Source organism: Corvus kubaryi, unplaced genomic scaffold (assembly GCF_017639235.1).
Source record: "Corvus kubaryi isolate FWS band 111438036 unplaced genomic scaffold, C.kubaryi_AGA036_p1.0 69, whole genome shotgun sequence".
Taxonomy (NCBI): Eukaryota; Metazoa; Chordata; class Aves; order Passeriformes; family Corvidae; genus Corvus; species Corvus kubaryi.
This window is the reverse complement of record NW_024582057.1, coordinates 4,137,708-4,154,883: the sequence shown is the minus strand read 5'-3', so window position 1 is coordinate 4,154,883 and position 17,176 is coordinate 4,137,708. Positions and strand designations below refer to the sequence as shown.

Genomic DNA, 17,176 nt, shown 5'->3' with positions numbered 1-17,176 from the left:
CGATACTTCCATTTTGTAGTTGGCATGACTCCCCCACATTCTGCTCTTTGAGTGATCTTACTCAAAACTTACTGTTTCTCTAACAATCCCAAGGTGAGGTGCTTTCTACCACTCCTCAAGAATGAGAGCAGCATGTGAAAGTTCACCACTGATGATTTGCTTCAATCTCTGGGAAATAAACTGAGCATCACTTAAATGTTTCTTTTTCCACTCCTCTACACCAAGTCATTATCTGAAGAGGACCCAAAATTCATCACAAACGTGAACATGTTCCTGCCTTTTTCTTCTTTCTAGCACATCAAATTGAACAGCAGAATTGTTCTTCCACTAAACCCACACAGGTGTTAAGAGTTGTTCCCATTCTACAAATTTGAGAGCCGGTCAGTGACTGGTAGAACACAGAGCTGCTTGAAGGGTTTACATGCAGCTTGCTCTGCTCAACAACAAGGCCTTCATGAGTTGTTCTCTGGAACAAATAGTCTGCAAACACCAATAATCTTCTGAATACCAGGATAAGTGAGAGTGCAGTTAAATAGTTCTTTTCTTGAGATCATTGCTAAATGAGGAACTAAAAGTCAGTATCATTAGATCTTTTGCCTGTATGACTGACAGAACCTCAGACTTTGCAGGTAAACCTGCTTAGATTGAAGAACATCAAACCAAGAAACAATTTCTTTTCATGTTGGCACATTTATGATTTTGCCCTCAGGGGTCAACAAATGGGCAATAACTACCCTTGTTCTCAGCCAGTTAAGACCTGGAGTATCTCCTCTTAGTTTTTAATCTCCAGACAATCATACCATCCTCATAATCACGTTAAACACCACAATAAATGTTGAGAATCCATTAAAATCTTCTCATGTTTGCAATTAGTAGCACTTTCACCACCACCAAGCAGACTGTGCTTTTTACCCCTTTGGAGCAAAACTCTCTGGTCTCCTGCAGTTCTCTCAGGGCATATTCATGCAGTTCTGTTTTCAGTCTGGGCCCTGGCTGGATATCAAGCTCATCTTGATTGTGTCCAAAGCTTGCTATTCTATTCTCTCTGCAGCAATGGCTGTGGCAGTAAGCATCCCAGCTGTCCTGCTGAAACAAGGGATCATTAATACAATGCAGCCACATTTCAAATAAACTGTATCTTAAATGCAATAGAGACAGTGCCTGCTTCTGCCTAATATTGCCATTCCCCACATTTAGGAAAGCTGGATTCCTTGAGGCTCCTCCACATACTGTTTGTATCTCTGCCAACCTGTATTCTTAGAGGACTGCTGGCAAACACCACTGCCGTTGTCGGGATCAGGCCAAGGCGCTCCCTACAGTTTGCATTATATTGAAGACAAGACACAAGATCTTTGAAGACAGCTTCATTCTTGAAGTTCTAGTGGGCACCAAGACTTTCTTCCCCAGAAAGATGCTACAGTGCTGCTTATTTTGCTCTTTGACTAACTTTAACTAAGCTAAACTGATGCACCCACGCAAAGAAAGCCTTTCAGCCATGGTGTGCCCTTCTCAGGTGCTCGCTCAGCTGAGCTACTGCAGCCACATCACAGGCAGCTCCCCGCTGACTCCAGCCCTCTGAAGGCTGGTGGGCACGCTTCTGTTTTCACACTCAGCTGCTGTTCTCAGAACTCTATGTTAGATTCTGATTTCTTTTGGCAAGATTCCAGGTATTGTTAGAGTAGACAGGAAAATAGCCCTTCTTGATAAGGTCAGAGGAAAACCAGTTTCAAGACACAGTAGTGTACGTGGAACTGATGACATTTACGGAAGAATAAAGCCTAGAGATCTCTTTACGTTCTCTTACATAAAAATGAGTATAAATGATGATGGCAGTCAGGTTAGTGAAAGGATTCACTTTACAGAAAATGAGAAAAGAGTTTAGTTGATAAAGCAGTTCTCTAATGGAGAAAAAGCCAATACTGATGAAAATCAAGAAAGATTGATGCATAAACTTACATACTGTGATGCCTTAGCCTTGGTTAATGAAGAACAGATTTTCCTTAAATAGTGCTCATAACATAAATCCATATAAAAGAATGCACACTACTCCATAACCATATATTGAAAAAGAAATTGCAAACATTCTTTATTCCACTAATCGTGCTACTTCCAATGTGCAATGTGCTAATGTCCGTCTTCCAAGGCTAGGTAGAGAGCATACTGGACAAAGAGAGCAGCCCACTTTTAAGGTCCTTCATTGCTATTGTGATGAAGAAATTACATTTTAATCGAGACTGTTGATTAAAACCTTTGGCCATTATATGAAAAAAAACTTGTGCTTCAGCTTTGTTATGCTTGGGTTGCTCTTCCCCATGTTTACTTGTCTGCATAAAACAGTATGGTTAAACTTGCTGATCTTAAAATTTTTTACCTAACCTACCTGATTCTGTGATTCCCAAACTGTCCAACTACCCTCAGTGAAAACAAGGTTTTCCTCTAGATTTCCATTATTTCTATCTTCATTCAGAAATATTACTAGTGATCAAATTAGGAGATGAATTCCAGCAGTTTGAACAAGTAGCCAGGGAATCTCAATTTTTGGCAACATCATAGTATCCACAGCCTTGAGCAAGTAATCAGTCTTCCCTTTGAAGCAGTTGGAAAATGCAGTGGTGTGTTTTTTGAAAGCCGTTCAATTCTACTGGTTCTTGTCAGGAAAAAACAAAAACAATCTACTCTGTTACTTCTAAGTGCAGGGATATTTTGCTTTTAAGCAATTTATGATTTTTAAAAATAGGGGGGTTTAATAATCTAAAATGGTTTTTAAATTACCCAGTTTTATTTTTCTGGGAGACAGTTTTGTTTACTGCAGGGTTTTAAACTTTAGCTTATTTTTGTCATCACTACAAATCCAAACAACAACAACAAATTCCAAATTTTTCGCAGGGTGGCAAAATCCCTTACCTGCATTACTGGATAAAAATGTTTTCTGTTCTTCAAGTAACGATTGATTCATGTCCTTGCAAGTGAAATGAAAAAACTCTTTTAACCTAGCCTAATGACAGGTGATGGATTCACTGAGCTTTGCTTATGACCTACCTCTTGTCAGTTTTGGTATTTTAACATCTTTTGCTCAGGTTCAAATGGAGTCATGAAATTCAGAAGAAGGTGAGCTGCAGATAGAAAGAGCTCTTTTATAAAGACTTTTGCATATTTTGTAAATTTTGAGGTGAAAGACAATGGGGTTTTCTTATTTTATCTAGTTTAAGTCTTAAGAAGGAAGTGACTGGGTAACTGCAAGAGCCCATGCCCTGTAAAGGAGTGGGGAGCACATCACCCATGATAGTCACACATAGAGAACAGAGAAGAAGCAGGAGGCATAATGAAGTCTGGTCCAAAGATTAATGTGAGGATACTAAGCTAAGGATTATATATATGTCAGAGAACTGTCACCAATTTATTTGGATACCATCTTTCAGATGTTTGGTGATAAAACAGACTTTGGTGGGTTCCTCCCTATCCCCAGACTGTTTAGGTCAAAAATAATGATAGTGTAAGCTAGCCCAAATTCATGGCTTAACTCAGTAAAATTGGCACATGGAATTGGGAAACATTCCAGATCTAATTTACTTTATGTTGAGAAAAGCTCATAATTGCTCTATGTGCATGCACATCTGCATGTTTGAATGCTGTCATGGCTGTAGTTTTCTCCTTATTCTTTGACACTATGTCAAACTTACTGTTTTTTCTCATAATTTTACCCTGCACTTTGGAGGGATAAAAGTATCTGCAAACAAGCCTCCAAGCCCAGTCATCAGTCATAGTAAGCATTTTGTAAATTCACACATAACCATGTTATTTTTAAACATATGCAGGCTGTTTAGAACAAAACATAGGTTCAAAATAGAATGATTTTTCACACAAGGGTTTGAGCACAAGGGAATTGCTCAGTTTAAAATGGGTAAGCATCTGATGAACAAGACTAAGGGGTGCTTCGAGTGGTTGCATCATTATTTTCATCCTAGTGTATTCCTTCCATGTGTTTGAAAAATCCAAGAAAAATTAGAACCAATGAAGTCTAGCAATGCCAAGTTATGTTCACTACTTAATAGGAAAATAAATATACTAGGAAAAACTGCAATTCTAGCAGCCAGGTCATCAATGTAACCTTTCAAGGTATTACACCTTTTTTAATCTACACATTCCTTAGCAATGTTTCCTAGTTTCAACTTCTCCCTCCCTCTGCAAGAAACTCAGCACTGGTCACTTTTCAGTATAGAAACTCTTCTTAAGATTTTGGAAACTCAACTGGAAATTGTACTGTGAGCAATTTCTTGCATATATGCCATCTCTCAAGTAAAATGCTAACATTTTTTCTGAGTATTCACATATTTCCTAATTATGTGCTGCTATTTCTCAGTTATTTTATTTTGGTCCTAGTAATGTGAACTGTTGGCATTTCATATATGTGAGGTGCTACTGAGATGTATTTTATGTACAAAGGTCTGTTCAGCTACTCATTTATCAAAACAAGCATTAGTGTTCATGTTGTGTGCCCAAAGCTAAGTTTGGTAGTGGAGCTCACACATTTACGTTTTTGCTGACATTATTTCTTCTGTCAAGTTAGAGCCAGCATGCAATTGACCTTTATAAGCTGAGTCATAAACTTTTATTCTGTTCCCATAGTGGCTTACCACAACATAGACCCCTCCAGGGCAGCAAGCATTCCCCTTCACACCCCTCCCTGGGGGTGTCTGTCACCTCCAGACCGAGGCAGGGGAAGGCCCAAGGACATTGTCAGGGGTGTCCATCAGTAGGGAAAAGATGCTTTCTTCATCCCTTATCAAATAGAAGGTTAGTGTGCCATCAGTGTGCTCTGCCTTTCTCTCTGAGGGACTTCTGGTTTTGATTCCTACTTGATACCATGTCTTGCAGGCAAGTCCCTTGGAACAAGACCAGGGTAAGGAAATAGAAGAACAGAGTAGAAAATGGCATTTATTGTTTTCTACTCACCTCCCTGCTGGGTGTTTACATGCTTCTTAGCAGAAAGAGCACTACAATGCGTTCTGCAAGGTCGCAGATCTTAAGGTCAGATCGCAAAAGGCAGTTCAGCAACACTTCTCAGCAGCCAGGCTCAAAGCACTTCTTAAGAACCATGACAGCATCAGGCCAGGATGTTAGTGAGTGTTCCAGTTCTGGAGTTTCATAATCGTCCATGGTGAAATGAAGTCTGATCCCAAGACCAGGAAAAACATCTTTTCTATCACTTCAATTTCCCTACTCCCCTCTTTCGCAGAGGAAAAAGACCCTTTCTGTGGATGAAAGAGCAGCTCGAATTCTGCAGTCAAGCCTGTGCTTCTGCTGAAGTCACAGTGACAGCTGCAGTGGTGAACTTCAGTATGAAGATTATATGAACATCCTCCCATTCCTCTAAGAGCTAGCTAAGACTGCCATGCATTTCACAGTCTTCTTTCAGACATCAGGTAGCAACTCCTTTTGGTTGTTAGTGGCTTGGACTGACATTGAAATGTTAAGTAGTCCAAAAGATTACAAATCCATCATCAACAGCATTTGGGCAGCTACTTCACTGCTTCCCACTTCAATCACTATATTTGAAAAGGTGTCCTGATCTTTAGGTTTTTAGTAACATCACTTTGCTTGTAGGAAGGGTTCAAGGACCAAAAAAACTTCCAGGTACGGAAGGGGATTGATTCCGGCACCTCTTGAGGAAGCGCAATCCACATAAACCTGATGGGCTGCACCCAAGGTTGTTGTCATTCTGAGGCTGCTTACTATCGTCACTGAAAGGTCATGGAGATTGGGGAGGTCTTCTGTGACTGCAGAAAGGCAGATGATGCACCCATCTTCAGAAAGGGCATGCAGGACAATCTAGGGAAATACTGAACGATCACGGAGTGAGCCATCTTGGCAGAAGTTTCCAGGCACATGAAGGAGAATGTGGTGATTTGGAACAGCCAGCATGGATTCACAAGAGTAAATCATGCCAGACCAACTTAATTGTCTCTTGTGATGAGGTGACTTTATCTGTCGAAGCGGCAAAAACAGACAATGTCATCTACCTTGAGTTTAGCAAGGCTTTCCATGTAGTCTCCCACAGAATCCTTGTATCCCAATAATGGATAGCTAGGGAAAAAAACTAACTGAATCATTGGTCAAAAGGGCTTATGCTCTGTCTCCACTGGTTACAGTGGAGTTTCTTTGGGGTCTGGCTGGTCTGATATCTTTATCAATGACTTGGACGAAGAGATAGGATGCAGTACTGTCAGGTCTGTGGACTGATTATACTTAATGGAGAGTGTACTTGATATGCTAGAGATCAGGCCTGCCATTCAGAGAGATTTACACTTGCCAGAGGACTAGGCCAACAGGAACATCATGAAGTTCAGTCAGGACAAATAGAGAGTTCTTTATCTCAGATGGACTAACCCCCATGGCTTAGTTAGCTACTTTGCTGAAAAGGACATGGGAGGCGTGGGGCAGGCTGAACAGGAGTCAGTGGTAAACTCTGGCAGCAGTGAGAGTGCATCAGACTATCAACAGGAGCACAGATGGCAGATCAAGGAGATTGATTATTCCATTTTACTCAGCACTCATTAGACCACAGCTGGCATAGTGGGTCCAGTCTAGAGGCTCCCAGTACATGACAGCTGCTGGCAGCTTTGAACGACTCCATTGGAGGGTCAGCAGGACGGATGGAGGTTGAAGCATGAGAACTGTGAGGAGAGGGTGAGGCATTGGGGTTTGCTCAGCCTATGGAAGAGAACAGCAATTTTCCAGTTCCTAAGAGAAAGTTACCGAGAAGATAGGGCTGGGCTTTCTGCCAAAGAATGAGAGACAAAGGCTGTAACACGCAGGGTTAGATAGAAGGGAGAAAAAAACAACACAACGGGAATGGTAGTGGAATAGATTACCCAGACGGGTTGTGCAGTTCTCCACATGGGGATTTTTTAAGACCTGACTGGACAAACACGTAAGGGACCTCAGACCTCCCAAAGTCCCTTCCATTCTGAATTATTTTATGATAAACCTCAGAATGGGCCTTCTCCATCTCCTCTGCAGAATTTCCTCCATGTAATACAGTTCCATCCATCTGTGTATCTGAAGTCAGTGTACATGCAGCTATTCACCCCACAGAGCAGGAAAACTACATAAAAGGTTGCCCCTCTAGTTTTAACTAAACAAGAACTAAGACAATTTGGGCAAGAACAACACTAGACAGGATGAGACAACATTTTTTTATTGTTTAATACGAGTGACTAAAGAGATCTGAAATGCTGTAAAGCAATATACATACGGAATAAATAATATGCACAGGAGTCATGTCTACATTGTAACACTGGCTAGTATTCAGAATACTTCAAATAAATCCAGTGACATTGGATAAAGTCCATAAAAATGCTATCCTGTCTTCCCTTGTATGAAATTGTTCAAGTATAAAAAAATCCAATACAGTGTAAAATATTAAATTCCATTTCGGTCAAGAATAAAAACGGCAAGTATTGTAGTTTCACAGGACAATGTAAAGCAGCATTTTCTAGCAAAGGGAAAAATAGTCAGTCTACGTACAGATGAGTGAGAAAACGGCACTAATGTATTTGAGAAGTCTACATGAATAACTAGTAGAGGGAAAAAGAATGAACTAGCAATATTTTATGTAAAAACCTAAAAAAGTGTTAATTTAAGAGTACCCTCATACAGTGCACATACTGAATTTAAATAAATCCAAGTCAACATCCTTAGTTAATTAGGTTAATATTTAATATGCTACATCTAAGCCTACTAAATAATTTATACCATGAGATGAATACATAATTTTACAGTGTCACATCTAAAGTTGCTGTCTTTAGAGCGCAGCATAGTAAAACTTTCAAAATAAATATTTCTTTTTAAATAGCATAACAATTAAGGCACAGTATAAATCACATACCATTAACCCTTCAAGAACTGCAGTCTTGGTAACAAAAAGTCGCCTTGTGTACTGTATGTTTGCTAATAAATATTTTAAATATAATCCTGAAATAGATATTAAAATTGTACAAATGGTTTCAGAAAAGAAAATTCCCTTAAAACAGTTCTTAAAAGGTTTTGATTCATTAGGCTCCTTCCTGCCTTTATTCACAAGTTACGAATAGATGCAATAAATAGAAAGAGAAGGCTGTTGTAGTAAAGGGCTGATCCTATTTTAGAATCAGAATAGCTGACACCAGCAGTTAAAGTTTCCCAAAAGTGAAACGGGATGGGGCGAGGGATTAGGATGTGACAAGCTCATCATATGAGCATGAGTGATGTGTTCTGTCCAGAACTGTCTGTGTTATTGATTGTCTCTACAGCTGTTGCACCCCTTACTTCCACATCACTTGCTCCATAGTTCCACTCATCCAGAGGACAGAGAAGAAAATAACTTTGGTGCCTGTCCGCCATCTTACTAGCCGGCCATCTTCCTTGGGTTGTTCGGTGCCTGTCAGTGAGACAGTGACAAGGTCCTGTCTCACAAAGACAACTTCTGAAAGCTAGAAAGGACAATCAGTGCTTTAAGCTTGTTTCCTCTTAAAATGGATAAAGGTTACATATTGCTGACTCAAGTTTTTTCCCTGGTTCAAGCTTTTCAAATACCATTTTCTTACTTATAAAAGGCAGTTTTGCTTCCCTGATACTGTCGAAAGTACATCTTTGCTTTTTTTTTGGTTCTTTTTTGTTTGTTTGAAAATATGAAGTCCCATTGCTACTCCTGCCACTCTTTCATGACAGTACAGTATTTTTCCCCCCATTTTCTTCTGGCTTGATACTCGAAACTAGACATGCCGCACTACCCTTCCCCTCTACCAACATGATTTGGATGTATACTGTATGAAGACAGTGGAATAAAAATCTTTAGTTTCGCAATAGCATCGCTTTCCTTAAAGCTCCTTAGTTACTATCAATTGTCTCTGTTAACTACTTATACTGGAAGGCTGAGAAGAGGAAGATAGAGCGCGAGCTTCCTTCAGTAGTCCATCTGCTATTGCATGCGGTCTGTCTGCAGCTGTTGGGGCTGGTACTGGCCGAAAGCCGCGGCGGCCGCTGCGGCCGTGCCGGGTGCCGCTGCGGTGAGGGGCTGCTGCACGGCATAGCCGTAGCCTCCGGCTGCCACGTAGCCGGCGGCGGCAGCTGGTGAGGCGGCGTATGGGTACTGCTCATAGGCAGCCGCTGCCGCTGAGTACTGCGCGTACGCCGCTCCGGTGTAGTCGATGTAGGGTGTGGTGGAAGCAGCAGCTGCTGCGGGCTGCACGTGGGGAATTACCACTCCGGGCTGCACAAAAGCCTGTGGATAGACATAGTGAGCGGGTATCCTGTTGAAAGATGGGAGAGGGAGTTAGAGTTGGTACGCGAGTCAGCGCCTAAGTCTCATATCCATACTCCGAACTAAAACAAACTCAATTTAGTTGTTGTTATGTGCATAGGGTTGCCACAATAACTTGACTCAATGGACCAATTATCAGTTCACTGGCCCGAAGAGATGCATCACTCCAAAGCACAGTGTTGTAGCTGAGTTAAATCAGGGTGTTCAGTGTTCCTTGAGGATATCTTTAATGCCATTCAAATCTTTAGAAGGACCAACATTACTGATGTCTGTCTTAAAACAACTCTAAAGGATTAAGCTTGATTATTCCATCTGGAAAATTGCACTACTTGTTTTTCAAATCACCTGTAAGTCATTTTTATTACCCCGCTTTGCTCTTAACTACTTGACTCTTAGTAAAATTATTTCCTGCAATACTTTTATTATTAGTAACTGAGCAGTTTGACAGCATCACTATACTGAGTTTGACAACAGCCAATAAGGCAATAAAATGGTTGAACCCTGACTTTATGTCAAGTCTTCCCAGGAAGGCGTGTTAAGCGCGTATTGTGGCAACCCTACTTAAGTTGCTATGCAGACTCAGCACACATTAATTTCTCTGCAACCTCAGTCACCCTTATTAAAAATAAGAAAAAAAACCAACACAGGCGACAAAGGAGTTTAAATAGAGTTCACAAGTGTGGTAAACACAGCAAGAATCACACTTTCCAAACGAACGATAGTGCAGCTCACTCCGTCACAAGAGGCCATTGAGGGGAAGCTACATAGATGCTATTAAAATCCATAACAGTGCCTCCTAAGTACATGTGCATCACACTTTTATAAAAGTTTGCAAGGACACAAGGGTCAAACCTGTTTGATTATCAGGTCACTGATGTCCTGTTTTGTGCCAGCTTGTTTATTTCTATGCAAGACATACAGCATAGAGTTTTTTGGGAGGTGGGCATAAGATTAAGTGTAAAGAGATCTGGTGCTTAACAAAAGCAAAAAACCCACAAATTTACAGTTTAAGAAATAACCTTTCTGAATGGATGAGTACACACTTTCCCATCTTCTCCAAGTCACAAAATTTGCTTTCTTGGCTTGTTTACTTAGCCCTTTAATTTTAAAAACTGGTCATATAATTGTCTTAGCACACAAGTGTACATACATGTTAATCTCATGGTTGGATTTTATCATATAATATGATTTTTAAAAAATACTCTGTATAATTCTCATTTTACATTCATAACCCTGTCTTGCATCTGAATTTCCAAAGAGAAGTCCTTCACGTATGCAACTCCTTCCCAGCCAGTGAATCTCTATAAATGCGTGAAAAACTTCTTGCACAGATTCACTACTATTTCATACTGAACTTTACCTTTACAGACAACTCTAAAGACTGCACCAACCTTTTAACACGCTTTAAGCACAGAGAAAAATTGCAATGCTAAAAAGTGTCCTCTATTCTCCAAATTCAAGATTTCAAGAAAAGGGTTTGTTGGGGTTTGTTTGTTTCATTTTTAAAATAGCTTTAAGATGTACTTAAGTGGTCAACAAGGAAACATTTGCCATCAGAAGGGACACTGTCAACTGGAATCATAGCAAAACATAGTTTAAAATAAGTGATAGACTTTAAAAAAGCTTAGTTTTCTTTTTCAGAAAAAAAGAGCTCAGTTGCTTGAATAGGAGTATTAGCAGAGAGAAATGTTCAGTTGCCGTGTTTAAGACATGAACACCACAATCATAAAAACCCAACATGTCACTGAAATTAATTTCCTACTGTGGGAAGGAAAAGTGAAAAAACAATAACAAAAAAAAAAGTGACAAATAGGGAGGGATTGGGAAGGGAAAGAAAACATAAAACAAAACCGTAAGTTGGGTTTTTAACACTCACCTAATTTATGAAGTGATTAGCCAGAAGTGCATTTGAAGCATACTTAAGCTGGCTCTGTGCATTTAGATACACATCATTACCTGAGCTCTCCATATGCATGAGCATAAGCAAGCATTTTGTATTGGTCACGAACCAAGTACAATTCTAATAAACATAATACCGTATTTCTTAAGCATTTAAGGAAAAAAGGTATAAAAACAAATTTGAAGTCACTGAGAGCCTCTTTTCCATCATGAAGAGTCCATTTAACACCACATCAAAGGAATCTTTACATTCAGCACTTATGGAAGAGAGTAATTCTAACAGAAGAGACAGTGAGCAAGCTTATCAGGCTGCTTGTGTTGAGTTGAACTGACGTTACTAAGATTTTCTTGAAGACACTTGGACACTCGGCCATATCCTTGAACCAGACAGAAAGATACATGTGCTTCCACTTAAGCTCTTGTGACTTGGTTTATTTAAGCCAAGAAACTAACAGGTGGTGAAGTTATGAAACATTATCTGTTTGCTACATCTTACCCTACAATAAACATAAACCCTGTGCCGGCTCCTCTCCACCATGCCATTTAACACATGATGATTGACAGCATAAGCTGCAGTGGGGCTATTTTTGATCATCTGTCATGCTACAACTGTTTTGAGTCAAGTAAAATGGCTTTATATGGCCAAAGTAAATTTCTACCTACTGCAGAGGCCAGGACATGAAGATCTCAGCCATTCAGAACCCAACTGCTTTTCATGCTCTGCCAGGTCAAAAGCTGAAAAAGCAATTCCCAGTTACTGGGAAATCCTTTATATCCTTAATTTTAAATAAAAGCTGCTGCTTTACTTTTCGGAGTGATAGTGTAAGAAATGCATAGGATTTAAGCTCTCTTTCCTGGCAGAAGTTTTGAATGTGTATTTACTGTTTTACGCTTTTGCAATAAAGGAAAATAGAAGGTGTGTTTAACTTTAGCAATAACTGTAGCTTTGAGATACTCAAAATTCAATGACCTACATCCCTGCCACGTGCCTTAAGACTTTCTCTGTTGTTATAACAGAAGATTTATGTTTAACTAAACACCTCAAAAATAATCCTATAGGCAACAATAAAGTGGCCGATAATTTCAAAGGAAAGAAGGGACTTTTCAGACTAATGCAGAGAGCTGTGGCATAGAGAAATTCAGCAGTAATAGTGCATCTTTAACTCTCAGCATTACATTCTCACAAAAGCAGGTATTTAACTTTAAACAAAATGTTTTGCTTTGGCCCTTGCATGGCATCGTCTGCTTTTGTAAGCGTAATTGAAGAGTAGATTTTCACCAATGAACAGCTTTCCTTTTAACAGAAATAGGTTACATAAACATTAAACATACAAGACCCTTCCTATGTTTTCTTTTATCTGATAACCACTAAGGGGACATAACAGCAGGCTAACTTCTGACTGTTCCAGCTTCATTCCCTCTTTTCAGACTATCTGTAGTCTAGTATTATACAGGTCTTTTGATCGCAAACTCAAGAGGGGGCTTTTCCTTCTCTCTTAAGAAAGGCAGATTTGCCTAACTCTTGGAAGGTATCAAGCATGTCGTATCAGCTAACCATTTGATAATGGACTTAGTAACTTTGGATTTAACTCTGGTCTTACTGAAAACAGTGGGAATGTTTTCATTTTGATCGAAGTACAGGTTTCAGACAGAAAATAAAGAAAAAATCTCCACACAACAGTTACGTCCTACATCAACACCTTTGTATAACCCCAAATTTTCCCACCAATATTAAAGAAGAAATTACATTAGCAAACAAGGAAAGCTATCTTGGGAAGCAAAGTCATCTTCCCCCTCCATAAATTCCTGTTGAATTCAGAGACAGTATTTTAATAAACAATCCTAAAAACAACGCTGTATAAATAACCAGTCCTGTGATCAAACACCTTTCTACAAAACACACCAACAGTAAGATAGATGCTGAATGTAAAAAGCAGGAAGAAATGTTATTTGGTGGATGAACTGATCTCTGCAGCACAGAATAAAAAAACCAAAAACATTCCCTGCATTTTAATTGCATCATGCCTTGAAGTTAATCTAGTTTCTGTCTCCCTCCACCACAACAGTGTTGTACTTAAATCAGAATATTGAACTTCTGCATCTTCTCGGTAAAAGTAATGTAACATAATCAAATTATTTTATGGGGAAACCATATGTTGTGGATGCCCCGTCTCTGAAAATGTTCAAGGCCAGGTTGGATGGAGCTCTGAGCAACATGGTCTAGGGAAAGGTGTCCCTGTCCATGGCAGGGGTTGGAACAACATGATTTTTAAGGTCTCTTCCAACCCAGGCCATTCTATGATTCTGTGATTCCAAAACACAGCTGACCGTACCAAAATATGGCAGCACCTCACTGATATGCACTCTGTTAGGAAAAAAACCCCAAACTCAACCACAAAACATTTGAAGCTTTTGTGTATGGATTAGCTGAGTATTGGAGTGAATCACCACTACCGCCTGTTTCACACAGCGTATTAGTGAAGTGGATTTCCGAAGTGCAACTGCACAGGAAGAACAAAGCTTTAAGGTGACCATGTATTTCAGTGCAATCCATGCAGCAACCTCCTAAGAGTGAACTCTTCAAAAGAAGGAGATTGAAATAAGCACTGAAACATGTCCTCTTACTGTCAGTGATGTGAATGAAGATGTTCATTCATCCTAATGAATGCTGTTCTTCTTAATCTGAACTACATACTTTAGATAAAGGTACAGGTCACTGGAAATTTTGAGAAGGAAGCAGGATTAGTAATGTCCATTGTTTACACGTAGTAAAAGAAATGCAAGAGCCAAGGATGAAAAATTACCAATTTCATATATACATGACTACAACCAACACTTTTTCAGATTTATGTGCAATGCATTAGAAATACAACCTTATTCTTGCTGGAAGGATTTCCCTGACCTAAATATGGTTCATGTCATCTATAGTTGGCTCTGGGTAAGGAAAGCAAGAAAGACTCCTACATTTGCACAGTCCTTTAAGCAAGGGACTGCCACAGGTCCTCCTTTTCTGTTGTGCTCAGCAAATACTCAGTCTCTCCACAGCTGATCCCTGCACAATTCAGTAGTTCCCTTTTCAACAAGTGTTTTAACAGCTCTGGAGACGAGGTGTTCCGCTTCCTGCCTACCTTATTGCAGGCATCATATACTGATCACCGCATACACACTCTGTCATCTCCTTACACTTCAAAGAAGCAAGCAAAATACAGTGGAGCATAATCATAAGAAGGTAAAAAAAGTTTTTTACAGCCTCCCCACTCTCAGAAGAATTAACATGCTCTTTTAAAATTGCATGAAGTTTCTAGGAAAACTTTTTCCTGTGGTTTTCAGGATAGGAACTGTTTCCTTCCATTCTGTCAAATCAAATTACCAAGAAGCTATTGTTGCTTAATAACAGATAGGTATGATATTCTAAAGTTATTCCAATCAAATAAGCAAAATACATTTGTGACACATTTTCCCTACTTTATTGTTAGCTTATGCATTAGTTAGCAAAATGCACTATTTCACAATGAGTTTCTCAGTCAGTGTGCATTAGTGAAGTGACACTCTATGGAAAGCTTAAAGCAGACTTCACCTCCTAATGATATGCCTATAAAAAGCAAGAGTTAGATCCACTTAGGAATAGTTTATATTCAAATTCAGGAGAAATGCACTACATATTTAAGACAGATTGAAGAAAATAACCCCTCAAATTAGAAAGCCCAAATGGACGCACATCGTTAATAAGGAGCTCCACACCCTTCCCAAGAACAACGCCCCCAAAAATTATGAACATGCAAGCAATATGTTGATTTACTTAAAAATCAAGAAGTCACACAATTTAGCACTCACTACAAAATATGGTTAAAAAAGTCACAGGCTACAGCTTGAAAGCAAGGAAAAAAAAAGGCCCTTTGCTCCCCATGGCAAAGTCACTCCTCAACAACAAAACCAAAATTAAAAAACCCCCCCCAAAAAACTTTCACTACAGCTCTTTCAATTAAATAAAAGCACACAGTTTAGCTATCAACACCACTTCATTACTGTAATAAATAAAAAAAAAGCACACGGAGGTCTATTGACTATATGAAAAAACATACATGCATCGTTAATCACCATTTTAGCTTGTTTGTGTTTGAGTCTACTGGTTACAGAGTTTAATTCCAAACAGAACTATTCCACCTCTTATCATCATATCCTTCTGATCAGTTATCTTAACTGTAAACGATCCCTGTCAGATTAGAAAGAGATAAATAACATTGAGTCAAGCTGAAAAAAGAGAAATGGGGCACAGCAATCTCGCATCAAGTCATACCTCCTTGTTTTATCATAGGGTCATGTGGGACTGGACTGCTTAGTCGGAAGGGCCATGTCCCACACAACTTGACTCAGCTGTGGCATTTAGAACATGACCGACAAGGTGAGTGCATTTATGGGTATACATTTATAAATCTGAGAGCTTCAGCATTGCTGGCCAGCTTTAAGGATGCTACTGCAAGAGGCCTTCAACGATCATACTTTTTCTTTCCTTTTTTTTTTAAAAACATTTTTTTTCTTCCCCTGTTTGAGGTCCCATTGAACAGACTTACCCGAAAGGCCGCTGTATGAGAGCTGGATGAAGCTGCTGGACACCAAAGGCAAAACCTACCAACAAAAAACCACATCATGTTCTCTGTATGGGTGTTTTTTTTGGCCACTTATTTATGCTATATATATATATACACACACACACACACAAAAAACGCAGAGTAAGAGCCTTCACTAACAGCCCGCAGTAACAACATCTCAAAGGCTGTAGAACCAAAAATTATAAAGCAAAATGTATCAGTCCACACACACACACACACACACACACACAGAACTTAAACCAGTAAAGCACACACTTTCCTAGAGATGTTTAGGAAAATGACTTTTTCTAAACAAGCACAGGGTTTTCGCTCACAGTTTACTTGGTGCTCATTCTGATCCCTAATTTTAGCATCTGAAGGATTAGATGATACTTTCCATTCATCTGTGTATTTGTGTAATTTTTCTACAGACACAAAATTTCAGTCACCCCTACTCATGAGGACTTAGCACAGGGGGTCAAATCCCAACTTCATTTCTGTTCTTCAAACACCCTAGTATAAACCCTGTCTTTCCTTGGCGGGCAGTTAATTACTCGCACAAGTGTTCATCAGGCTAAACAAGGGGGAATTCAGAATGGCCTCCTTTAGAGGACAAACGTGCACACACTCCACACTCCTCTCACTCTTGCTGCAAAGCAGCAGTCTGGGAAGTGGCTAGGACATCAGACTGTCTCAGATGTGGTCTTAGGAAGAGCCATTTCATTTTAAAATCTGCATAATAGCTCCCATCTGCTTGAGAAGTTTGCATTAAAATATTGTTTGTATTAATATGACCGCACACATTGGAAGCAATTCACTCCTAGGCCAATCTTACCCTGCAACGATACTGTAAATGGTCAGCGCCACCACATTCCCAGCAGCAGGAATAACCAATGAAGTGTTTGAGCTGTGGAAGTCTTCCTGGGGAACTCCAGATTATTTTATCTCTGATCGCTTTTGTTTTTAAATAAGGCACATGTGCAAAATAGCCAGAAAGTTACTACACACTGCATTTAAAAATCAAAACGAAAGCACGCCTAACTGTGTGCGTACTTCAGGAAGGTGGAGGGCAGCACTACCTTTTTTGAAGTTTTACTCTCTTCAGAAACCTGAGGTACGGACAGAAAAGCCATTCGGGGCTGCTTCCTCACCTGGCTGCATTATCCGCGGCTTGGCACCCAAGTACGCCAGGTTCACGTTGGCTTTCCTGCCATCGATGATGGGGTTGGGATCCTTACAAGCCCTTTCAGCAGCAGCTCTGTCAGCCATGGTGACCTTAACGGGCGATGCCGCGCATTAGATCCCTTTCCGCGGGGAAGGAGAAGCCTCCCGCCCACAGCAGCGACCCGGCCGTACCCGCGGGCGGCGCCGGGGCGGCGAGGGGCCC

At 40.0% G+C, this 17,176-nt stretch overlaps 1 protein-coding gene across 2 annotated transcripts in view; it reads right to left on the bottom strand.

Moving 5' to 3' along the window:
• Positions 1–7,182: 7,182 nt before the first annotated feature.
• The window catches only part of RBM24 (RNA binding motif protein 24), an 11,112-nt gene continuing 1,118 nt past the window's right edge, over positions 7,183–17,176 (bottom strand). Inside the window, exons 2-5 of one of the 2 annotated variants that reach the window (XM_042049215.1) lie at positions 16,941–17,064; positions 15,772–15,826; positions 10,154–10,205; positions 7,183–9,290 (exon numbers count right to left, since the gene is read on the bottom strand). In XM_042049215.1, the coding sequence (XP_041905149.1) occupies positions 9,135–9,290; positions 10,154–10,205; positions 15,772–15,826; positions 16,941–17,064 (387 nt within the window). In that variant the 3' untranslated portion in view covers positions 7,183–9,134. The remainder of the gene's footprint in view (positions 9,291–10,153; positions 10,206–15,771; positions 15,827–16,940; positions 17,065–17,176) is intronic. The other variant, XM_042049214.1, reaches the window with a different exon arrangement.